Below are 26410 nucleotides of genomic sequence, written 5' to 3' on the forward strand. Positions count from 1 at the left end.
TTTATAAAATACTTTGAGCTACATTTTTTTCTTGTATGAAAATGTGCTATATAAATAAATGTTGTTTTCTGTTTCAAAAATTTGATTTTAATTAGATATATAACATTATTCATGCCAAGATTAATTGCAGTCCACTACATTACATTGCATAAGCGTATGCTGCATTTAATTTTTAGTGTGGTTTTATCACGTCATAATTAAAAAATAAATAAATAAATAAATAAAAAAATTGCTTTTCATTGCACATTTTTCACGTGATGTTAATCGTGTCAAAACTGAATGTATTAAATGACCAATCAGCATCAAGAGTTAGGTCAGGGGTGCCAGCAGTTGGGGGTAAGAGGTGTTTTAGTTCTAACATTTCTTTACCATTGGTAGGCATACACTTTAATGTGCTGTGTTTAACAGAAACAATAAAAAGTGTTACTTAGGTCTCACTGTTATGTTTCCTAAATCATATGTGTTATGCTTGCTTTATCATATTGTTTGAATTTCCTTCTGATAGTATGGTCCAGTACATCAAGACATTTGGCAATAGCTGCAAGTGTCGTCATCATCTGCCGGTATTTACAAACTGTATAAAGAAGCCTCTGTTGATGATCAGCCAGATTGTAGACTGCAGCTCTTAGTTCTTGAATACATTTTGGGGTTGTTACACTTGGAAATTAGGGTTCTTTTGCTTTCTTATGTTACTTTTGCCATTTGCAGCAACTTGTTGTCGCGGTGGAAAATGAAACTGTCGTTTTCATCTCCCACTTCCACCTGTTTAATGAGACAGCAGATCCCCTGCCTTAGTACTGGGTGAACTCACTCATGATTGGACCACCTCTTATCTCATCCATTGAATCCTGTTGCTCCAGCTTTTGACGCTGATTTGGTTTACATTCAGTTTTGGCATGCACATGGTTTTGAACTGACATCTGATATACTTAGACCAAGGATAAATGTGATACGTTTGGATGCACAATCTATGGATATAAATTGCATTGTTCTTTTATATTGCATTTTCAACTGGCCAGAAAATTGTCATAGTGAATAGTAATCAGTTAGTTTATGATTCAATAAGACCATGCTAAAATGAAATGCACCATATGCCTTGTATTGCAATGCCATTAACAGTTTGAATTGCATTTAATTTTGACACAAGTAATCAATATTAAGGAAACTTAATGGAGGCATGAATTTAATTATTGTATACCTTAGGCTAGGAGTATGAAACTATGATCCTAGAGGGCTGCAGTGGTGGCAGGTTTTCATTCTAGCCACTTTCTTAACTAGTGGCCTGTTATATGCTGGTTAAATGGGCTTCATTTGGCTTAATATTAATTGATGCACTTCTTAAGACTCTGAGCCCTTAATTTCATTTTTGTTCGCCCCTAACTCATAGGCAAGTGATAATGAGCTGCAAAGTTGGTGGACAGACTAACTTGAGGGGAGGGGGGCTCCAACTTGGTTCCTGAAGGGCTGTCATTTTCTGTCTGACCAGTTATTTAATTGCTGTTAATTAAGCACATTCTTTATCTCCATGGCTTTTTCATTCTCTGTTTCTTGTGGGCATCATATGTTTTGTGGACCAGAGCAGATCAGTACTACTTAGAGCTTCACTCTTTTTTTTTTTTTTCTTTCTAATATTTTTATTGAAATTGGCATTTTATGATGGGCACATGCAGATTGGATGAGGTTAGCTAGCCCTGTGTTGATTCACTTTACATCTCATTGTTTGGCTGCTTGTTAAAGAAAAAGAAGCAATAAAGGGACCGGAGGCTTAAAAAGCAAGGCAGTCAAAATCAAGTGCTAGTAATGAGGTACCAATGAAGAAAGTGGCTGGAGCAAAAACCTGCATCCCCTGCCGCCCTTGACAGTTGTGACACCCTGCCTTAGAGGGACTGATTTGTGTGTGTAGCACATCTGGGTAGTTATTATTAACCCTTTATTTTCTGAAAATTGGAACCAAGGCTATGCACACAAAGCACTGTGGCTGCAAGCATGCTCTTTAGCCTAAAAATAATTTTGTGAAATTACAATGGTAATGAAAGCATCTGGTTTAAGTTACTAAATGTTTAATAGACAGTAAGCATGATAGATTTAAACAGGAAATTTAATTAAATGCTAATTAAAACAATGGTGGCTAACAATAGAGAGCAAACTAATATCTCCATTTCATGTGAAGGAAGGAGGTATGAAGGAGAGCAAAAATGGAAGTGATAGCTGCATGAAGCCACTGTCAGAAACCCTTGCATCTGGTCCATCCATTTAATGTAACCCAGGGACGGACTGTCAGGGAAGCCTAATGTTTGCTAACATCTGCTGCTCAGGTTGTAAGCACTGTAGTATTGTCTTGTGTTGTGCTTGAGAATGCACCCATCAGTTTAGCACTTGTTTCTCTCGGGTCACCTGCTAGTGTTAAGTCTTTATAATGGCTGCAGCGTGGCTAATGTGCTGAAGTGATGAAATGATCATTAACCTAACACTTCATGTGAAGGTCCTGTCGTATTCTTAGGAAGTGCTCTCGTGCTTATGATTCTTTGATGTGTAGAGGCACCTTGACATTAAGCTTTAAATTAAAATACCTAACATTGGCTTTCTTCCCATATTAAAAGCCTCTCTTTTCTGTGAGAAGCCTAACTACCCACCAGACCTAAGTTTTGTCATTTTAGTAAATTCAATTCAGGAATCTTCTTTCAAAATGTGTAACTGTTATGAGTAATACTGTTAAGGACCAAGTCTCTACTTGTCATGACTGCTCTACAAACCCCATTTTACTCTTGTGAAACCATTTTGGAGGCCCTGCATTATGATGCGTGCTGTGCTATAGAAAAGGTTTGCTTGTCCTATTACTTCCAAATGACCACATCCACCTTCACCTATTATATTTAAAAAAAAAAATCACACCAGGGGTTAATTTTAATCCACAGACTGAGCACAGAAATGGGCAAACTAGAAATCAACTCAAGCAAGCAGTTCAATTAAAGGCAGAAATTAGTTTCTGAAGAAAAGCTTGGTGTCCCTCATCTGTAGTCTAGGGAGTGGTAGAGCTTCCATGCCTCAGTGCGGAGTATTTTAGGCAAAAAATAAGATTTCTGGTTGAGTAACAACCAGTTGAGTACTGGCGAGTTGTGGTCGCCCTCATGGTCTGAAGCACTTGATCATCTTTGACCATAATAATTTAAAAAGCCGTCTACAAGGAAAGTGAGCCAGCAGGATTAGTGCCTCTAAGACTTCTAATTGTGCGTTTCTGGATTCCTATACCTCATGTGACGTGCATGATGGCGGCTGTGCTGTGTGAGCTTTCTCTTTGACACTGGGCAGATGTTTTAAACTTAGGCTGCCTTCAGTTCTTGGGCTGTAGTTGCCAAGTTCTGTAGTGGAGCATACCTGCCACCATTTCATAGAATTAGTGATGTTCATTATTTGGAGATTCTGATGTAATATGTTTGGGAGAGCCAAGTACATCATACTGACAAAACAAATTATTTTCCAGAATATTCATTCTTTCTGCAGAAGCTGCTATCATTACTGTTGGTTACTGTTTGCTGCTTCCTGAGTAGAATGAGGACCCTGAATGAAACGCACACATGGCACTGCTTCTCCAAAACCACATTAGTTGGTCATTTTCCCCAGGGCTTTTGATGGTCCCTTTCAGCACACACTTTTGCTAAATGTTATGTATGTAAACTGTTTTGTAATTCTTAGATTCCGTTTTAGCCTCCTCGCGCTGAATGGATCGGCTTAAAGTGAAATTCCGTGTTGGGTGGCAAAATTCTTTGACACACTGTTGGCTTCTTGTAGAAAGTAGAAGTAAGGTCTCAATTAAACATTTGTTGTCGTCCTGCTCTGTGTGCAAAAAGTTCAACCCACTTGTGCGATATTTATATAAAAAAAAAAAAAAAAGCACTTGCCTAGAACATTACTGCACATCTCCTGTCCTGAGTTGCCTTTGCAAGAATCTACATGTGTAATGACGGCAAAACTTGTGGTTTTTCGCTATGGCAGTTGGACTTGCTTAAAGGGGAAAAACGACAAAGTCCATTGATTCAGCACTCAAAACGTGTTTGTTTCCCATGGCTGTTTGAGCTACTTGTGGATTTTCAAACTTGGTTTTCTTTGTCCATCATAGCACTGTGTGCTTCTTGAACAGACTGCTTACTTCTGCTCTTATTTTTAGGTGCATATTTTACTAATATTAAGACCTCCATGGAAACCCAAATCATCCCACTGCTCTCTTTAAGTTTACAATTGTTAGTTTGTCTGTACTGAATAACTAAATTTTTGTATAATACCAGGAGTCACCCCAACAGAGAAACGGCTCTCACACAGGTGGACAGGCTGATCGCCATGTAAGGGTTCAAGAAAGTGCAGACCATCTCAACACAACTGGAAAGAAGTAGAGTGCTTTATATTGTATGTAGACCAGGGCTTCATCAGGAACATGGAGACCTTCAAGACTTCCTCAGCTAGATGGCTTATGTTTTGGTGTGATAAGTATGGGATGGTGTAATAGTTGATTGACATTTTGAATTCATTTTTAAATCCACTTGTTTTATAGGAAGGAATATTTTGGAAAGCAAGTATGCAAACAAATACAAGTACTAAGAAATGAGAGTATTAATTGTCACAAAGTATACTTTTGTTGCTTATGTATTAGTTTCTTCATTTGTTTGACATACACCCAACATGAAATATGAAATGAAAACTGTCACTTCCACTTGTCATATCAGAGAGCATAGGCTCTAGCGAGTACGTTTTAATTGTTGACTGTCACGCACTCCGTTTACAACCAAGGCTTCAGGTATAAATTCCTAACCATTAATTGGGAGTTTCTTGAATTAAATTACCCGCTTCACACTGTAATTCAGGGCAACCTTTTCTTGGATATCTTTATCTGACACTCACAGTCCCAACTTGTAAGAGTGGACAATTCACCAGTCAAATAACAGAACTCGCTAAGAGCCCACCCTCTCACTTACAAATGTAAGTGACAGTTTTCATTTCAGGACTTATTTAATGCTGCGTGTGGTGTCACTGAAATAACAAAAAAAAAAGCAACATAAAACATTTGGAGATATGTAATTATAATATACTTATGTTTCATGTTATTCGTTGTCTCACAGTGCCTTTTTTAATTTGTGCAGTTATTTTGTCTGAATCATTTCTGTTTTTAAACTAGTGTACATTTTAAAAATGAAGACATAATAAGAGGAGAGAGACAGTTTGCTTACCTTGTGTCCACAACTTCCCGTGTTGTGTTTATGTGGTTATCTCCAGAATATATAATGTGTAAAGATTAGAGTTCCATGGTGTACCGTTACTGCAAAAATACTGAAAACCCAATTTCTTAAATGGTGTGTTTAGGTAATTTTGTTACTGGATGTAAATGAGTTTTTAAACACCTCGCACTTAGTCATTTACTTCCACATTTTCCTCCTCCTTCTGACTTTCCAGCTCTTTGCTAAAATGGATGTATTACATGTAGCTCAATTCACACAGGGAGACTCTCCAGCACCCCCAATTATTCGTAAATATTTGTGTAAATGTGTTGGGAGATGCTAAGGGGGACGATGACTCATCCCCTTCTACATGGTATTGATTTATTGAATGCACCAGGCAGGGAGGTGTATTTTTGTCCAGCAGCGCAGGGAGGCTACTGTAGGATAATGTTAACAGTACCAGTGCCAAGGTCTGAAAGTTGGTATCAATATTGATGTCCCAACTTTAGCACCAATCCAACACAAATTGAGATCTAGAGTACCGATCTTTCTCCATAGATATACACCCACACATGTATATACATTACTGTATGTGTAGAGACCTGTCTGTCTATGTACTGTGTCTGTCTTTCTCGTGTGTGTGTGTGTGTGTGTGTATGGGTATCTTTCTCTCTCTCTCTCTCTCTCTCTGTGTGTGTACGAAATTAGAAAAACTCTATGTTACATGCTTGTGTGTGTGCGTTTTTATAATCCAATTTTTTTTTTTTTCTTCTTTCAAATAGTCATATATGGTCATTGACACTGCTACAGTCCTATGATGGAGAACATAGTAAAGGAATACCCAGTCTGGGCCGCAGTCTGATTGCCTGAATAATCTGACAGAGAGGAGGAAAAAAAGCAGCCCTTTTATGTTAAGAATGAAAACCTCCTTAAACACTGTTTGAACATATTAAAGAATGAAAGTGGAGGATCGATTTCCCTGTCGCACTTGTGTCTACTTCCTACTTGTACCCTCCAAAGTGTAAACCTTCTCCAGAAGTGTAAACAGATTTGGAGGATCACTCTGATCAGCAGGCATTTGGCAGAGAGCTGTAAACAAGAGTTAAAACCAGGCATGTAACCACAAATTGAGAGGCTGGCAAAGCTCACGTTCAGCCCAATCTCCTCGGCTGTCGTGCTAAAATTCCTTCCTTAACCCCTTCTTAAAGCAACTGCAGTCATGAGAAGATTAGGTTACATGGATTTCTGGGGCTGATGCACACGGATATTATATTCATCCGTATCCCTTGAGGGGGCACCAGCTCAAGTAATTGACACCACACCCATTTGAACTCAAAGCCACACCACCCCCATTCTCCTATACAAAAAGCTGCCTTTGTTAAGGACCTTTGTGACCCCAGCGTGTCTGTTTATCCCAGGAGCTTTCAGGTTTCTTGTGTTAGAAGTCTTGAGTTTTGCAGCTGGTGATGCTTTGGTGTTCATTTTTGCACATTTCCTAGAAGAAAGCATTAGAATTAGCTTCTGTCATAGGTGTGTACCCAGTCTTGCTCAAAACTGTGTTTTGTCTTTTCTTCCTATGCTTCCTATGTGGAACAAATAGTTGTGCACCTTTTTAGGGCAGTTGGGTTGTGTTGCTTTTAACTGTACGGTTTTAAAGTGCTACCCTTAAGTTTACACATAAATGAGTGCTTCTTTAAGAACTCTATACCTCTGGGGTTCAAACACTGGTGGAAGTGCCAAGCCAGCTGTATTTAGTGGTGGAATAGCTCGTTTATATCCTGGTGATCAGGATGCACATATGATGTGAGAGTCAGGAGAAGTTTTACTGAATTGGATTGTTATAACCTCAAAAACAGGTGAACTGTTCAGGGTTGATTCCTGCCCTGCACCAAACATTTCTACGATCGGCTATACCCTAATACTGGTTTAAGGAGGTTTAAAATGATACATTAACCAATGGCAGAAGTTTTCAACTTCATTTTTTTTTATTATTATTATTATTCATGTAGCACTTGGTGGTTATGTGTAAATAAGAACAAGACAATTAGAATGTATAAAATGAAGAAATGAGTGAGCTTAGCAAAGAAGAGCATGCTGGGGAGCATACCGTACTATCTGATTGCCTCTTAGCTAATTAGCTAAAATTGCAGGTTTTCTGGTTCAGCCACATTACTGTCCCTGCCCTCCTCCACCTTAAAAGGATGTTCTTGGAATTCTTTTCCTGCTTCCAAACCCAGAGCACTGGTTTGTTACACTGGAAGTAGATGTCTGAATGGTGTCATCTCCAGGGCACTTTAGTAGTTGGGGATTCTTTAGCCCTCTAGTTGGTTGAACAGAGCTGGCCCCAGAGAGGTTTCATCAGTGCTCTGTGGGTGTGATTTCACAGATTCAAATTTTTGTAAGCAGCTCATGTTGTCTTTTTATTATTTTATAGCCAGATGCAAACCTGCTGACCAGTTTCAGGGCTCATGGCACTGAGAATAGAATACTGAATTCAAGACTCTTGGCATCAGTTGCTCAAAGGATACCAAGTGATTATGCAACATTGTGTGGTTCGTTTTAAGATGCATCTGCTTGGCAGAGCCCAGTATGTGGTTCCCTCATGAGACAGACTAGTTTACGGAAAACTTGACTTTTTACAGCTGTTAAGGGCTGTTCATTAGTGAAATTAATTGTGTTCTCTTCCTTGTATGTGATGACCTTTTGACTTTTCATGACACGCAGAATTTTCTGTATATTTTGGGTGTGTATATTGCATTTGAGGAGATGCTGAAGTTGCTTAGTCACAATTGCTTTGGGGTGGGTCAGAGTCGGCGAAGCAGGTGTGACCAAGGAGACAGCTATGGAGGCAGACATCAGGCAGTGCTGTTCCTGTCATTGGTAACCTCGGTACTGTCAGACAATGCTGAGCAGACCGCATTCCTACACTATGCTAGTCTGTAGAAATCTGCTTGGAATTGAATGGGTATAGATGGTCCTCATATTAAGAATGAAAAGTGGCCAGCTCTAATTAGTGGCAGATGAACTGAGAAGTCTGAGCAGAGCCCCTCCATTTATATTGTAGGATAATCTCTTAAAACTCAGTTCATGGTATTTTTGCCACTGTCCATTTGTATATGGTGTACCATTAATGTAGAATGTCTAAAAAGTACTACACTAGTTGGTAGAATGCAGGCATACAGAAACTGACATTTACAAATCAGTTTTAGGTAGTAAATTACAAATGTGTAACAGGCTGCTGTCTCAATGGCCACCCAGGGCCTGAACATAGAAGTAATCCCTGGCAGACCTATTCCAGCCTGCACTTCTTCGACTTGCATCTTCTCTCTGTTGTTGTTGCCACTTTACACAGCATTGCCGTTTATCTCAGTGTTACTTTTTGCTGTCTCCTTAATATTTGCATTGCCTCATTTTGATGTCGTGTAAATTTCTCAAGATTAGTCAGTGTGCATGTTATACATCAGGACTGTCAAACGCTTCCCCTTGAAGGTGCTGTTTTGTTAAAGTGACACTCCTAGGGAGAGGAGGGTTTGGTTTTTTTTTTTTTTCTCTTGCCTTTCATTGAACTGCATGCTTAATGAGGCCTCCACCTTCCTGGTTTACACGTGTCAGCTGAAGCAGCCTTGTTTTATTTCTTTACCTTAAAATATTTCAGGGTGTCCCAGATGCTCTTAAATAAGCCACTGTAGAGCGTGGAGATGGCTGTACTATTTAGGCTGATGGTCCTAAACTCTATTCATGAAATTCTACCCTTCATCAGAATGCTAAATGAGCCCCTCTGTGTCTGTATGCAAAACACTAGTCCGCTAATTAAACAGAGCGGAACAGCTTATTTAACAAGTGCCATGAATATTAGATGAAATTCAGATGTCTGTGCTAAAATAGAACTGGGCAAGACTGCAGTTTGTAAATCTATCCTTCATCTACTCTGAGGAGTGTAGTTTAGTAAAGGGAATTTTATATTGAAAGTAGAATTGACCTCGACCTAAAATAAGACAAGTGGAACAAAAGTGATAAACTGCAACCAGGCGGAAATGGCTCGTGACCCCATGGCTGATGATGAGGGGGATTTGTTAGTCTATGGATGACCCTGCCCCGGGCCATGAGCTGTCTTTTTCCTGGGCACTCTACTCCAGGTCTGTGTGTTCTCCCAGATGCCTGTGGCATCTAGTTTTAGACTTAATGCGTTGAGTGAAATATCATCAAAGATGTTTTAGATGTATGAGTAAACTTGCATGTGTGGATTCGTGAGGAGACTGGAGACGCTGTACACAGGGATTGTTTCACGTTGAAATGTTGCCTAAATCAAAAGCCTGCCATTTCTCTGAGACTTCTTTTCCCCGCTCAGCTATTTGCTGGGTTTTGTGCAATTAAATCTGTGCAGCTTTCCAAGCCATTGTGGTCAGGAAACTGCACCACATCAGAGCTGATCCTATTCTTTGTTTCCTGAGGCTTTGACTGAAATAGTCGTCTTCAGGATTGACAGCCAGACGTTGTGTGAATTACTAAAAAAAAAAAACCACATATGGATCTTCGGTTGCTTATTCATACCACTTTTTGCTTTCTCTCTGTGTCACCGGTTAACAGCACGGTTTATTTCGACAGTAGGTTTGCTGTCTAAACTGGCTTTTAACTGCTCCCCACTTGTAGAGTCTAATGTCGCCTTCCTGTTTCTTTCTGCTTACTCGTTTTATTTCTTGTGGGGTATCAATTCTCATCAGGCCATGATGCTTTTGTCTGACTGAGTCTCACTTTAACTTGTGCACACCTCAGTACTCGAACTGGAGGTTTGGGTGACAAGGGAGAGAAATTTGCATCAAGGAAAGTCTCTTTACTAAAGAAAGCAACCACTTGGTGCCATCTTTGAAAAAAACATCTGTGCCAGTCTTCTGTGGCTTTCCACAATTCGGCAGCATTAAAATCCTGAAACCTGCTACATATGTGGTGTCAAAAGTTGTCAGGCCAAAAAAATAAACTTGGTGCAGGACAAAACTTATCTGGAAACCGCACCATATATTAAATCTACATTGAAAATGGCCATGTTTCTCTTTTGAAATATAATAAGCCTGAAGTGTTCTGTGACTTGATTTGTTTAAACGTTTGCATTGACTGAGAACAGGAGGCAGGCAGATGGATTTTTGAATTGAGTTGCTCGAGATAAGATCTCAGCATTTTTAACAGGTCTGGTATTGAGTCTCATGGTCACACTTATATCGAGGTGGAGTTCGTGGATCAGCAACAGGTCAGTACCCCAGGCTTTTTTAAGTAATTCAGATCTTTGGTATGGTGGGCCTCCTATCTGAAGTGGCCTTCCCAAACTGTCCCTTATATGATCCCAAATCAGGAACAGACCGGAGAAGGCCTGCCTTGGATGAGAAGTGTACTTGTGACTTGCAGAAGCTTGTTTTTTTTTTTTTTTTTTCTTGTTGCACAGTTTTAATTCTCCCCTCTGCTGTTTCCTCCTGACCTTTAGCATACTCTGCGTGTAAGCGGTTGACTCATTTGTTTTACTGTTGTGCTCTGGGCTATCTGTGCAGTGCTGTGCACCTATTTATTATGAATGAATTTGTCTTGATTTTAGTAGCCAGGGTCCGGCTCTGTAAAAGACTGACCAATTTTGAGATACCCCCCCAAACTGTTTATAGTACAGTGCTTGCCTTTTGCCTTTCTGGCTTTGCTTGGCGGGATCCTGCACTTGAAACAGTTCTACAAATGATCAAACAAACAGGTTAAAATGCATACAGCGGAAACTGACACCGAATGCGGTAATTCTGTCTCTACTTGGATCTTAGCAAAGATACAAAGGGCAGATCAGATCTATGGGTAGGGTGTGCTTGGTTGCCTGGTAATGCAACCAAATATACAGTCAAATATTCTATACTTTCCCTTGGGCCCCCTTTCACATATTTCAGGGTAACCCGATCTCCATTGTTAAATGAAAACACGATTAGACCTTTTGAATTCCATTTAAAATAAGAAACATGAAAGCCAAGGAAAACAATCAGATCAGCTAACTAAAGGCTGACCTTTTGAAGTTAGTAAGCCACAGGCCTGTGCAAAACAATTTGGAAGAAAAAGAAAGAGGGGAGAAAAATGTTTTTTTGAGCAAAGCTTGTGGCACAGAGGATTGCTACATGCCGCAGTCTTTGAGAAATGTTACTTCTTTGAATGCATAGCCACACACATGCTGGCAGTGCTCAGTGGGCCTTTTTTGGAATAAAATCTTGCATGTCCTAAGTGGTAGAAGTAAATAAGGAGCTACGGTTTTATGCTCAGCTTCTCTTGGTTTTCCCAAGTCTTTCCTGCACAAACTGGGTAAGTTACTGCCCATCTTCAAATGTGCGAAGGTTAAACAAGTAGGTTCCAGTGGATGAGATTGCCTGTCGGACTACGATGCTGTTTGCCTGTCTCTGCGCCGTGCCCTGTGATGTGTGGGGAGTGCTTTGTTTCACACATTTACATAAAATTTGCAAGAGAGACCATTCAGTCCATCTGTTTAGCTAGTAGCTAAGCTGTCCCAAATCAGCTTGGTAATTGAGTGAGGTTTGCGTCGCGTGCCAAGCTACCTTTTAAAGCCATCTACATTGACTCTTTTTGGCTGCCGCTTTTATTCAAGCGAACTTGGAACATTTGAGATAAAATTGGTAAGCCTAAAGAAACATCACCAATTGGTTAAGTGACCTGCTCTTGTGTCAGTAGTAGAATTTGAACTATACAGCCTCAGCTTTTGAAGTCTAAACCCATTAACTAGTACACCACGTTGACTTCTCTTGGAAATAATCAAATTGAAATGACTCCATTGTACATTAGTTTACTATTAATCACTGCATAAAACCACCTTTGTAGTGTCATTTTTCTGTTGCTATTGGTTTTTTGTAGTGCCAAAGCAGTAGGGTACAAATCTTGGTAAAATGACAAGGGAAAAAAATGCATAGGGAAATGCTCCATTCCTGTCACCTGCCTGACGGTCGTGCTGACACTCCCAGTCGCATTGCTTTGCTGTCCTGCTGTCAGCTACTGTAGCTAAAAAGGTAGCCAAGAACTAGACACCTTCCTTGTTCAGCGCTCCTTGGATTGTTTAGCCCAAGAGCGATACAAGTGCCCCAATTAAAAAAAATCAACACGGCTAATGTGGCAAGCGAGCAGGACATTCTTTGAGCATAGAGAGACAGGAAGATGAGGAGGTTTTTCCATCTCTTGCAGGTGTTGTCTTACCGCTCAAGGCAGCTGTCACTTAAGAGCGGGTCATTGTGAGAGTGTTGTCTGCAGTTACATGCTGTAAAGAGATCTTTCAAGAGTGTATCGTGTCTAAGAATGCTCTTGAGGTGGAAAAAGCTGTGCTGCTTATTCACACCATCTTGTGTCTTCCAAAAGAGAATTAAGTGATGTTCCTGCAGTACTTGTCAAGTATCTACCAACCTGATTCTTATCCATGAAGGCATGGAGAGGCCGTTAGAAAGATTATCTTTCAAGACGGATCATTTGGGAGAGTCATTTGTATAGTGCAAGTGAAAAGAAATAATCAATCGTGGACGTGTGATGTGTCTGTAATTAAAATTAACCATAGCTGGCCGCAGAATGCCACTGGCTGTCTTTCACACGATGCACATTTACTTTGCGTGATGGGCTTATTGTTTTCTTACTTCTGTCACACCTTAGTTCATTTTCCACTACATTAGCTTTGGGTGTGTTTTGATTTTTATTCATTTATTTATTTTCCTCCACAAGACTATGCACGCCAATTTGTTCTGCACACTTGTCTGCTCATTCTTGTCAGTCCCTGCTGTCTGACAAGGGTCACTGTGTAATTTGGTCATTTGGAATAAGGAGGTAGACTGGAGTCTTGGTAATTAGGAAGATAAAGAAAATGATTAGGCCCATGGCTGAATGTGGTGTTTTTTTTTTTATTAATACGCTGGAAATTCTAAAATCCTGTTTTCACTTTGTCATTCTAGGGCATAGTGTTGCTTGCTGAAGGGAAAAAAATAATTTAAATTATATTAGCATAAGGCTGCAACATAAAATCTGTAAAAACTGAATGGGTCTGAACACTTTTTGAGGACACTGTATATGGAATTGCACATAATGTGGCCACTTCAAACACCAAGCAGTGTTGAATGTGGTCTTCAGTCCCCGTGCCTTATTTTAAGGGTTGTTCACTCAGCTAGTGTCCCTGAATCTGATCTCCCCTGAGCCTGGCATGCTGCCCTTTTAAGTGCCCTGTGACACAGGAAGTGAACTTGTACCTAGGTATGATTGGGACTGCATATGCAGACTTTGATATGCAGGTTTGGCCTTTTAACAAATATGCTCCCGTAGATACGTTGGCCCAAGTGCTAGTTTGGAACTGGTTTCAGCATGTGTTTCTGTTTTTGCTAGTCACTCACGAATGTTTCCAAAATTCCAGACTTTGTGTGCAGCTTCACAATTATGTGTGGCCTCAGCGTGATTACATATTTGTTTCATTTAAAGGCAGCCATTTCTGAGATTCTTTATATCAGACATACCGTGCTTGGCCTTTTTTGGTAAAGACGAGTGATGTCAATTCTAGACTGCTGTGCAGTAAACACGTTTACCCAGCAGGCAGGGGCAGCTCTTCCCCAAAGTCCACAGAGCCCAGTTGTATGCCCAACCTGCTTAACCTTGGCTGCCTTCTGAAGTCTTTCTATGGTAGTTCAAAATGACCCTGGGCTAAATGCCTTATCCTGGTTTGCACTTTACGTAGCCTGCTCTAATAATTTTAATTTGTTTATGTTCCACGATGTGCTTGGCCAACAGCCACACTCCCTTTTTATGCAGATTGTTGTATTTGAAGCAGTCTGTGTTCTTTTGTGAAAGAATGGTTGACCTAGCAACACACCTTGCCTGCTCCACCCCATATAGTAAAACGAATCAATGTTGTCAGATTTTTGTTTGACGTAGAACAGATCAGGCACAGCAGCCCACAAAAGTATATTTAAAAAAATCTGGTGTAACAATTGCAATTAAGTACATTTAAGTTGTTTTAGCTGAAGCTAAAACTAAAGTTGACGGTATTGTGTGTGTATGACAGCCCATACTCTTCATGCACTGTAGTTCTATCAAAGCCTTTGAGGATTTTGGAGACCTGAATTAGGTCCACACACGGTCTTCTCTGCTCAGACTCCTCTTATCATACTTTTGGCTGCTTCCATTAGGGGTTGCCTCAATACATCATCTTTTTCCATATCTTCCTGTCCTCGTCATCTTGCCCAGTTAACACCTATCAGCTGCATGTCCTCGCCTCATCCATAAACCTTTTCTTATACCTTCCTCTTTTCTTCTTGCCTAGCAGCTCTATCCTTTGCTTCCTCCTCCCAGTATACCCAGCGTCTCTCTTCTGCACATGTCCAAAACTCCGCCATCTCGCCCCTATGCCTCTTCAAACCATCCAACCTAAGCTGACCCTCTAACGTACTCTTTTTCAATCCTGTCCATCCTTGTTAGTCTAAACAGATTTAATTCTGAGTCTTTCACAGTTTGACATGCACTTAAGTCCCATGATGCACTTGGTTAGTCTTTTGTGCACAATTTCAAGTGCTGCTGTGCATTTCTTGTAGCATGGTGACCTGAACTACACACAGTACTGCAGATGTGCTCTCACTAGTGTGTGTTACATTCCCTCAATTAACATTGGTTGGTGTCACATTCAGCTTCATGTGGTGTTTTCTTTGTAACATGACATTATTCGTTTGAAAAAGGTACGATGGCAGCCATAAAGGGATGCACAGGGTCGGCTACAATTGTTAGGTACGCTATGACAATCGGATGGTGCTCGGTTAAGAGGACTACTCTGTGCCATAATAAATTGGCACCTATAGCCAGGTTCATTAGCACAAACCATGGGTCCATGCTATTTATATTGTTCTGACTCAACCCCCTGCATGTCAGCAGCAAAAATCAAGATTAGTTGGACCAGGTGACTTTTCTGTATACTTCAGTTGTCCAATTTTGGTAATGGTTTTCTGTCTGCAGCCTTTCTGAGATTTGTTGGAGCCAGTGTTGCTCTTCAGGGTCCCACATGTTGTGTATCTGTAGATCCTGATCTCGGCACACCATTGTTACTTGAGTATTTTGTGACCTTGAATGTGTGTGGCCCTTGTTCTCTATTTCTCATTAGTAAGTTGTTGTGGCCTAAAGTGCTGCATACCTTTTGGACCTTTTTTAGTTCATCACCCCATTCTCTTTAAACTCTATAAACTGCAGTGCGTACAAATTCAAGGAAGATTTGAGTGATTCAGCTATCCCAAGCCTATGATAAAGGGAGAGCTTTTTGCCTGAACCAGCAGGTATCCCTAGTAAAGTGGCCAGCGACTGTATAAAATTATTCCTGTTAGATCATTTGTTTACAGCATACTTTTGGAGTGTGTGTAGTTTAAATAAGTGAACCTTAATGGTTGACTCCGCACAACACTGTTTTTGGATGGTATTAGAAAGGCCAAAACAACAATAGCTGCATCCTTGTGTTTTTACCTTTGAATTCAGTTAATCTACCAATTGTGGTATCTGTGGCTGTTGAATTTACCTGTCATAGGAGGTAAAACACACATTCAGTAGGCTTGAATAAAGTATTTTAACGCTTTATGCAGTGAATAAAATAGGCTGAAGCATTACATTAGCCGAGATGCTCTGTAGGGTGGACCTGCAACGTGGGTCTTTTCTAGAATTTTATTTATTTATTTATTTATTTTTTGTCTCTCTCTGCATGTATACAGAGCACTTGTCAGTGTTTTGAAGTGATGGCTGTAGATAAACCCACTGTGCCATAAGTCACCTTGTATACATTGCCCTTAGATCCGTTTTCATTTGTCCATACTGCTAAGCCTTTGCTTTGGGTAACATGTTGCTTTAATTCCTGTGAGGATGATGAAGTATTACTTGTCAGGACATTTCTGTCAGCTGCAAAGCTCAATAAGTCAGCTGAATTGGGCCTACGATGAGCATTGCTGCAACACACTCAGACTCGCTCCAACTCAGAGGCAGGACTGGCTGAAAGAATATTATGAGTCAGCATATTTGGTCCACTAGATGCAATGACATGTTCAATTGGGGGTTTGGAAGTGGACCAACAGGAGGCTGTGAAAGAGTGACAGGTGAGTGAAGCAAATCAGACAGGTGTCTTTCTTCCCTTCTTTTTAGCAGAGTATGATGGTAATGTTTCTCCATATCCCCTTAGGTCTATTGAAAATAAATAAAAACCAAATGCTGTTGGTTCAGATGAAATATGTAAACTGATTGGTCTCCAGTCCGCATGGCCCCAGTGGTCAGGGCATTGAGCTTGTAAGCCTGGCAAATTGAGCACAGGCCCACTCAGAGTTGCTAAATATATAGTAAGTCTTATTAGTTGCCCAAAATACAGTGCCTTTCAAGTTTCACATTTTCATATTAGTGGAAACTTATGTGCAGAGTAGTCTAAATTAATATGAAATACAGGGTGGGGCATAAAGATCTCGCATTTAGAAGGGGTATAAAAAAATGAACAAAGCAATCTAAAAAAGGTATATATTTCTGAAAAGTACATAGTTTTGTTGTAATGTGTTTTAAAAATTCTATCAGGTAAATGGCAGCTGCTGTTGGCAATAGATTGCTGAAGACATTCCTGGAAGTTCTCCATCACTCTCCAGGTGTTCTCCGGTGGAATGGCGTTGATTTCCTGTCTGATCCTTTCCTTCAAATTCTCAAGAGATTGAGGACTAAGTTTGAGAACCTTTTCCTTTAGGTATCCCTAAAGGAAAAAGTCACATGGGCTTAAATCTGGTGACCATGCAGGCCACCCCACGCCTCCTCTTAAAGAGATCAAATGCCCAAGGAACATTTCCCTCAATGCTCTGAGCAAACATTGTGCTGTGTGAGCTTTGGCTTTGTCCTGTTGAAACCACACATGTTCTGTCCTAGGTCTTCCAGTTGATGTTCTTTTCAGTGTGGACCCAATTGCCCGAGGTTTAGAAATCCATTGTCATTTTCTGTTCTGGTACGGATGCATTTCGACCAAGCGTGAAGTGTCTGTGAAGCACTCTCTGCTTCGTTATCACAGAACGGTTGTTCTCACAATACGCTTGAACAACAAAGCCCCGAAGTTCACCGGTCCAACTCATGATGGGTACTGAAAACAACTGAATGAGACCTACCCCACCTCTCAACCCCCACTACAGCCCAAGCAGTTCTCCCTCAATGTGGGAGATCTTTATGCCCCACCCTGTATAAAACACAAAATATGTGATTTGTTTGCATGCTTGTAATTCTTCTTTAAAATGCAGTTTTAGATGATATTGATTTATTTTGCTCTACACCTCTTTGGTATAACATTGTTTATTGAAAACTGCTGTAGAAATTGACATTGAAAATAACTGATCACATAATGTATTCACCACCTCAGCATGACCGCCCTAAATCACCACTGGTGCAGCCAACTTCTTTTAGAAGTCCCACCATTAGTTCAGTGGAGGTCACCTGTCTGGGGTTTCAGTTGATTGTATATGGAGGGGCCCATTTGTGTTGAGTCAGTATGGTGGACTAACCAACAAAGTAAAGACAAAAGAGGCACACACAGAATGTGGTAAGAAGGACAAGTCAGGCCATGGAGACAAGAAAATTACCAAGTCATTGAATCAGCTGCTTTAATCCGTCATGAAGAATGGAAAGAATATGACAGTGCTGTAAATCTGTTAGAGCAGGCCATCCACAAACACTGAATGAGACAAGTGAGGGAGACCACCAAGAAATCTAAGAACTTTGAATTATTGTAGTGCTTGACTTTGTAGAGTCTGTCTCTGAGCGCTCCACCATTCACAGAGTGGCAGAGAGAAAAAAAAAAATGAAGAGGACAACATGACTGGAAGGTCAGTGAGATCAAATTTGAGCCTTTGGACCATCATGCTACACTGCACCTTATCAAAAACGCACTATCCCATACTATGAAGCTTGGCAGTGACAAAATTCTGGGGTGGTTGTGGGGTTGCTTCTTTACAGCAAGCTGTGAAAGGTCTGTGAGGGGACAATCTGCTGCACGCTGTAAGAAAACCTGCACCTTGGGAGAAGACACGGAGCCCACTGCAGTGGCTTCAAATGAACAAAGTGAGTGTCCTGGAGAGGCCAAGTCTGAGTCCAGATCTCAGTCCAGTAGAGAATTTGTGCCTCTTGTTCACTCAGGACCACCATGACACCTGACAGTGCCTGAGAAGATTGGGGAGAAACAGTAGAGTTGATGGAGAGGAAGACCTGAGCACACAGCGTCATGGCTCCCGTAAGAGGGGTGGAATCACTTATGCAATCAGTGACGTGTTTATATTTGTCATTACTTTAGACCACTTTGCAGAGATCTGTTTTCACTTTCCCATTAAGGAGTGTTTTGCTGCTGCTCAGTATTAAAAAAACTGAAATTGAAATCCACTGTGATTCAGTAATGCATAACAATAAAATGTAAAGGAGTGAATATTTTTCTATTTAGCACTATTTATGGTTGGAGCCTCCTCTAATGGTTTGGTTTGAAGGAAGAGAAGTGTATAGGAATGTGACGCCTTCCCATTTATGTCTTTGACAGTGTCATTTGTAGCAGCCTTCAGGTGTCTACCCCAGTAGACATTCAGGAATAAGATAAAGCTATGTTACCTTGTGATTAAACTAAAACTTTTCAGTTATGTTTCGGACATTTTGCCCCAGTGATCAGTTTTTATAGTTCACCTCTGATTCCAGACAATCACATTCACTTAAAGAGCATGTCTGTGGGCAACAACCATTCAGAAAAGTTAGGCACTCTTATGGACAATGAACCGTTGTAAATGTAAGTTGCTATACTGGAGTAACATGGCTTTTTCTTAGAGCTGGTGCAGTGGTCTTTAAACACAATCTTCATGTTTTTTGTACAAGTACAGTATATATAGTGTGTTTTTGTTTTTTTTTTAAACCACCCACATGTCCCACCCCCACATGTCTTAAACACTAATTGTCCTTTTTTCTGTCCACAATAAGTCTTCCAGGGCACCTATAAGGTTCAGTATGGCTGTTTGTTTTTCTCAAAGGTGACTTCCTTGTTGCCACCTAAAATGCTGTGCCATTAATTATGAACTCTTGATTGTTTAGCAGAGTTTGGTGGTGCTCACAGGGTACTTCTGAGCCTAATGGGTTTGTTGCCATCTGTTCATTGTTTGGCTGAGGAGGATTTCCCCACAAGTATTTAAAAACTTTTATTATGACCATGGCCAAGGTAGTCACTAAAATTTTCATAGGCCGTGATTGACATTCTCATGTAGCTTCAGTATCTGCACCCTTAAGATATTTTGATTATTTTTATGCAGCTTGTTTTTGAATGTGAAATCCTCTGACAAGTCAGTCGCTTTTACTTGCCTAACACTCTCAATATTCAGTGGTACATGTGCTCAACAAAAAAATCTGAGGATGATTTGTTCTCCCTGATGGTTTGAGAAAGGGACCATCAATTGGACATGACATATTCCCCCAGCCTTAAGCTGTGACTGGAGATGCCAACGGTTGGCTTTAGAGGTTGGCCGTGTTCTTTTTACTCCTCTGCTAGCCCATCCTGTGCAGTAGCCTTTTCAGAGTTAGGAACGAACAATTGTTCTCGCCCTTTCTTCCTGTATCACAGCTAACGTTTGTCCCAGTATCCCCTGGCCAGACATATCTTTTCCAACCCCCCAGGATTTTTATCTGTAAGAAATTTAATTTTCGGAGCAAGTGAAACATCTTGTCTGAAAGCAGCAGCAGTCACAAATTAAGACTCTGGATAAACCTAAATTGACTGGCAACAAGCCCTCATAAAGCTAGCCACCCAGAAAGGAGACAGACACTAGGCAGACGGGGGCAGCTTTGGAGGAGGAAATCTCACCCGTAACTGTCTCTTCTCATCTGTGCTTCACAGCCCTGTTAGGATTCACTGCGGCCATAAAACACAGGCAGCCGCTCAATAGAACAATCGCTGTAGGGGAAAAGATCACACAGACAACTTTACTTGGCGTCTTCTAGACAGTACCTCTAAGGCCTCCAGAGGTCATGTCAGTTGTTTTTATTTGTAGAAGAAAAGATGCAGCTCCTTTTCCTCAAGGTGGAAGCTTAGTGTTGAGCTGACAGCATCAATTGAAGTCTGTGCTGAATAAGTTAACAGGCGTACACTTGGAAACGCTGCCCTCCTTTCCTTTGCCTTCTCCTGGCACAATTCATTAAGGCTCTTGTTTTTGATTTCACAGAAGAGAAAACAAGAGGAAATAAATCATTGTTGGGGGTGCTCATTCTTTGTTTGTTTCCAGAAGTGATGGCAGAGAGCCACTCCACCCAAGCTGTTTGGTTATGGTGCAAGTCTGCTGTGCAGAAGCCTTGTAGACACGCTCTTCTCCAATTCCCTGTACTTGGATGCTTGATTGTCGTCTCTCTTTTCTTAAAGCAGCATATACATGTATGTTGTTTCTTGGATGTGTGATGATGTGGTCTTTTGTTCAGTACCTGAGAAACCAGAGGCCTGTAAGTGAAGGACCATTCCTTGAGCATCATTAATGGTGATCTAGGACTAAGTGAATGTACCACTGTACAGCATGTCATTCTGTGGTGGTGCGAAACCATACTGACCAAATTCAGTAACCTATGTAAGAACACTTTGCGAGTTAAAGTTTCATGGTAAGTCATGTAAGACTACAAGTGGATTAGTTCAAGTGCATTAATGCAGCCATGTGTTTATCTTCCGTGGCTTGTGGGAATTCCTCTTGTGTTCACAGTATTCCCATGCACAAGCTCAACAAGTGAACACCGGATCAGAATACTCTTGACCCAAATAACAACCTTTTACAACATCTCTCGGCTGAAGTGTCTGCACAGGCTTTCAGTCTAATGCTGTATTATCTTCAAAATCCTGCTACATGTTGTTTAATCTGACGCCCCAGGGTGACATTTTGTGCTGGTAACACCCTATAGATTTAATTTCTGCCTTATTCGGCAGCAAACCACAATAATGAGGACTGTATACTTGTAGGTCAGTTTCTTACTTCTTACGTTCTTCCTGACCTAATCTTTAATACGCCACTGATTCCCATCACTACCACACCACACACAATGATTACACCCTTAATGGATTGGTCTATTAATACATTCGGTGAAGATAGCAGAACAGGGCAGATAGTCTTGTGCCTTTCACCTTTTGGGCCACCAGAGACTTTGCTATATTCCAGTATCAGTTGTGATAAACTCCTAATTTTCAAACGTTCACACACAGACAAAATGCCAACATCAAGAAGTTTGATCATTGGGCCCTTGTAAGATTCAGGCTGTGAATTTGTCAGGAGTGCCGACCTTTCAACTTTTCACTGCAGTTTGATGTTCTCATTTGATTATGATGATGTTGCCGGAATGGTGCTTTATGAAATTAAGGATGTTTAAAGAGTAGTTGATTACCTCTTTAGGAGCAGTTCTCTAAGTTTAAAGCTTTTTCTTGATAAAACTAACTTGGTGTGGACTTTGTTTTAAACGTTTAGCTGAATTGGAATCATTAGAAGGTCTTCACATTTGTAGGTTCAGTGTAACTTAAGAGGGAGGTAGCTTTTTTGGATTTTTAAATTGTGTCTGGCAGGTTACTGTCACCTCTGGGAGTCGGGGCACATTGGTGTCATTCAGAGACATCTAGGAGAGCTCCTATTGTAAGTACTCAATTACCTGCTTGTGAGAGAAAACCCTTGAAGTGTGTGAAATTGCACTTGGTAGATTTTTATCACCTGGATAAGGGGTGCCATCTCTCCAAAACGTCAGAATGGGCTGTTGAGTTAAAGAGAACTGTATTTCACACTTGACCGGATCAACGTCCACACTGTTTTCTCTTCCTGTTTTTGTTTTGTACCCTCCCCCAGCATGACCTGTCATCTGTGGGGGAGGAGCAAAAGCTTTAGATTGTCAAAAAATTTTAATCTCCGGTTTTCAATGGATCTTGACGATGGGTGTCTGTCTGTCTGTGTGTTGTTGTGTGTCCCAGTTCCTTGAGGATAGTCTAGACCTAAAACGACTGAATGGAAACTCGAAACTTAAGCCCGTTATGAGATGAAGATGTGCTTTTAGCTAAATTGTGCAAGAGAAAGAGAATAAAATGAATTTTTAATAATATTTTGAGAATTATAGCAAATTATGCAATTATGAATTCTTCTTGTCAATTGCCATCGTAATGACCTATTTTATGATAAAGATCAGAGCATCAGGTGTTAATTACTGAAATGTTATAGAATAGTTTGGGTAACTTGGTTCCTAGGGCACAAAGCCTACTGACACTCATGTCTGAATTTATTTATTTTATTTGTTTGTTTTTATACAGAAGGAGCTGGCCGGGAGTCAGGACTGTCCTAGGATGTGTGCATATAAGCTGGTGACTGTAAAATTCAAGTGGTGGGGCTTACAAAACAAAATAGAGAACTTCATCCATAAGGCAAGATTACTGTTCTTATTTGATTTTAATTTCTTTTTTTGGGGCCAGGTTTCATTCCTTAATATCTGTAGCCCTTAATTTGCCTATTCAATTGCTCCAGTCGATGGGAGGTTTCTTAGGATGGGGACAATTGTACAGCCCTGTTGACTGATGGCACCCATTCACAGAGAGTAAGATGTGACTGCTCTGCCAAAGCCGTCAGAAATCTGCAAATTACACCTTGTGCGGCTTCTCTCATCAGTGAAGTGTAAATCAACAGTTTGACAAATGACAGTTCTCAGCCTGAGCTATAATTAATCATCTGCACATGGAGCAATTGAACATATTATAAAACAGAACAAAAACAGCCATTTTGTGTCCCGCACACCACCTTGTGGTCTTTTTGTCTCCATAGACGAATATTAAAAACCTTCTGTGAAATGTAGCAATTTGCACAAGCCGTCATGTCATTCTGAGGATAAGTTAAATGCACCCACATTTGAAAACTGGCTGCACTTTCCTGCATTATCCACTGCGACTGAGCTTGTACTCAAAGAGTTGGTTTGCATTAAATGTCGCTCATACCTGTAACAATGGCTGTCATTTAACAGGGCATGGGGTGCTGCCTTCCACTTGGGGTGAACTTTATAGTAGAGGGAGGAGTATGGTCCTTGCATGAAGACAGCTCTTCAGACAGGATCAGCTTGAAGAATTCTGTGTGTTTTCACATCCTTACTGCTGATTCTGTTCAGGTGCTGTTTGTTTTTTAAACACACAAGAAAGATAAACCCCTCCAAAAAAGAAGTCCTTATGGGCTGTGTCATGAAGAGCACTTTCTCTCTTCTTTGTGTGATTTGAGTATTTTTATTATTTAATGTGTTGGTTATGATGGGTTGCTGGTGCTCATGTCAATGTTTGTTTTAAATGGATGTTCTCCTTATAGCATCACTGCTTTGGCAGTTGGTGTTCTTTGTATCAGTATACTGCTGCTGGATTATGTGAATTTCCCCTTGTGATTAATAAAGTATCTATCTATCTTCTGTGTTTTCAGCAAGAGAAGAGGATTTTCACTAACTTCCATCGCCAGCTCTTCTGTTGGGTTGACAGATGGGTTGAACTGACAATGGAGGACATTCGGAGAATGGAGGATGAGACGCAAAGGGAGCTTGAAGAGGTAAGCATGAATGTATTTAAGGTTTGTGGGGAGCCACTTTGCTTTCTCTGTAGAATTGTCAAGTGTGCTAGTTTTTACTCCCAGGTGTGCAATTTACTTGTTTTCGACTAATTGTCACTTCTTCACTTGATAAATATGAGTCCAGAGAAACTTGGGAAGCTTAGCACTTTGACTAGAGCTTTATTGGATGGCCCTACGTGCCAGTCAGCTCTCTCGTTGTTTTCAGTGTATGTCCACTGGTCTGCCTGCCTAAGATCTAATGCAGAGGGGTGCTAATATAGCAGGCAGACCCACATTATGAAATCTTCTTTGGCATTCTCATTGCAGATCTCGTTTCTTGTCCCGTTTGTCACTTTTTTTTTTTTTTCCATTTCTTCTCAATTGAAAACCCACTGCACGGATTTCATTGTGAACATGATCATTTTTGCAGGGCTTGACTCGGTTTTTTGTCGGACAGATGGGAATCCTTAAGTGGAGGTCCTTCAAAGAGGAAGGCTTGCCTTTGTGAAATGCTCTTTTTATTGCTAAAATATGGTTGTCGTCTTGTTCCATATTTTGCTTTGATTAAGCAGCTTTGATTCCCATCTTGAAAGGCTTGCTTTGATCTTATAGATATTTCAAATGTATAGGATCAAATTGGTTTGGAGTCAGTGGCGTGATGCAGACTGCTTTGGGAGATACCTGCTGGCGACATCACCTTAAATCTATTTGACTTGCCTCTGGTTTAGATTTTTGTGTACAAGTATGAAAGAATCGCGCCTTTGGGCAAGTAAATAAAAGAAATGGCTGAATGTGTTGCTGTGCCACAAGAGGATAGAAATCTGTTTTCTTTGGGAAATGTTTTAGGTTTTTTTTTATTTATTATTATTAAACCAAAATGCTAAGCTTTACCAATCAGAACTGGGGTATGCCCAGGGGAGTGAACTGCAGTGTAGCTCATGCTGGCGACTGCTGCTGCTCTTTCCCATCCAAGTGTATTTCTGGTGCCACACTGTTTATTGCAAACAAGTACCTGAACACCTGGGAGCTTCTAGCCATAGCTGGTGAGATTTCTGCAGAAAGGGGAGCAGCACTGAGACACTGTAACACAAAGTTCAATCCCTCAAGCAAGTTGTGCTGTTGGAAAATTCACCTCAACATAAAATTTGAAGAATGTTTGTGGTTAGGACTTAAATAATGCCTTACCATCATTATTTATACTCTTAATTGTAGTGGTTAGTCCTTCAGTGTCCTAAGAATGGATTGATTGAATATTAAAACTCTCACAGCTTTCTGAATTGTTCGATGTTGACCTAGGCAACTGAGGAAAGTAAGACCCAGAATGCCTTTTCTGCTAAAGCCTTAACAGATAGACATAAAGTGCTTCTTGCCAGATGAGCTGCATCTTTGCCGCCAATAGAGAGGTGCAATCACTCCTCCTTGGTCGTTTATGGTGCTGTCCTTGATATTGGAGTTTAATTAAGTTCTTGGACATGTGACAATAAATTGAAAGCTTGAATTTTCCAACATCATACTCGCCAATGAGTAAGTTCTGCGTCACATTTCATAAATACGGACAGCAGTTACTTCTCTGCATTGCCCAGGGGTTGGATCACTTTGAGCAGCTTTGCATTGCTGTTCCCTTCTACCACCAGTATGTGTATGCAGACAGAGTAACAGTCTGGTTCTGTGTGTTTTCAGCAGCTCATCCGCTCTGCTGCTTTTGGGGATACTTCCCCAGGCACACAGTTGGGTGTCTCCTCTGTCTTCCTCTCAAGTGTAAGAAAAGCAGTGCAGTCATCTTGTTTTTGCCTTACTGATATCTGCAGTGCTTTTTCTTTTTTTTTTTTTTTATATGCTGTGGATGTACTAACATTTTGAAGGGCTGATCCCGGAACTGCTCTTGTTTACTGCCCACACTAACCATGGCCCCCACACCAACCCCACCTGTATCCCTACTCCTACCTGACAGTCTATTTTTACATTTAGATGCGTAAGAAGGGCACTGTTCGAGGCACAACGGCAGCGGATGATTAGCAAAGTCCTCTGTAGGTTCAGAGGCAGACTATGTAAGTTTAAACTAAAAGGAGGGGTTTTGGACCAGAAAGCTTTGGTGATGAGCTTCTCAACTTTAACACTCATTTATTTGTATTGCTTTAAATATGCATGTGGGTTGCTTCCAGTTTTTCTGCTCGCATCTCTTTGCAGTTCTGAATAACTCATTAATAGGGGATTACGGTAAGAAGGAATGTTAGAACAAAGTCTGTTGCTAACACACCACAGAGAGAAAACTTTGTCCCAAGGGTGAAATGTAGCTTTTTACACAGGCCCCATAAATATTATAACAAACAAGAGCCACTACCATCTTCAAGTACACACCAGAAATACTAAAAAGAAATGAATGTTCTCACTTGGCTAAGGATTAAAAGATCCATCACAGTAAAGCATTATAAAAGCAAGCGTAAGTATGAAGGAACCCCAGTAGCGTTTCTTGGCACACTTCTGTTGACTGAAAGTCCTTCATGCTAGTGTGTCACAGAGTTGTTCATAATGACCACCAGTTTCAAGAGAAAGACAGGAAGAGGGTGTGTTTAGTCATGCCCCCTGTAAAGTAAAAAAAAAAAAACAAAAAAACTCCTATCC

The 26410-nt window shown here is 40.6% G+C and overlaps 1 protein-coding gene across 2 annotated transcripts in view; it reads left to right on the top strand.

Annotated features, from left to right (window-relative positions):
• The window catches only part of pitpnb (phosphatidylinositol transfer protein, beta), a 92280-nt gene that overhangs the window by 60765 nt on the left and 5105 nt on the right, over positions 1–26410 (top strand). Inside the window, exons 9-11 of one of the 2 annotated variants that reach the window (XM_039772330.1) lie at positions 22525–22635; positions 23666–23788; positions 25757–25836. In XM_039772330.1, the coding sequence (XP_039628264.1) occupies positions 22525–22635; positions 23666–23788; positions 25757–25804 (282 nt within the window). In that variant the 3' untranslated portion in view covers positions 25805–25836. The remainder of the gene's footprint in view (positions 1–22524; positions 22636–23665; positions 23789–25756; positions 25837–26410) is intronic. The other variant, XM_039772329.1, reaches the window with a different exon arrangement.

This window comes from Polypterus senegalus, chromosome 12, assembly GCF_016835505.1.
Source record: "Polypterus senegalus isolate Bchr_013 chromosome 12, ASM1683550v1, whole genome shotgun sequence".
Lineage (NCBI taxonomy): Eukaryota > Metazoa > Chordata > Cladistia > Polypteriformes > Polypteridae > Polypterus > Polypterus senegalus.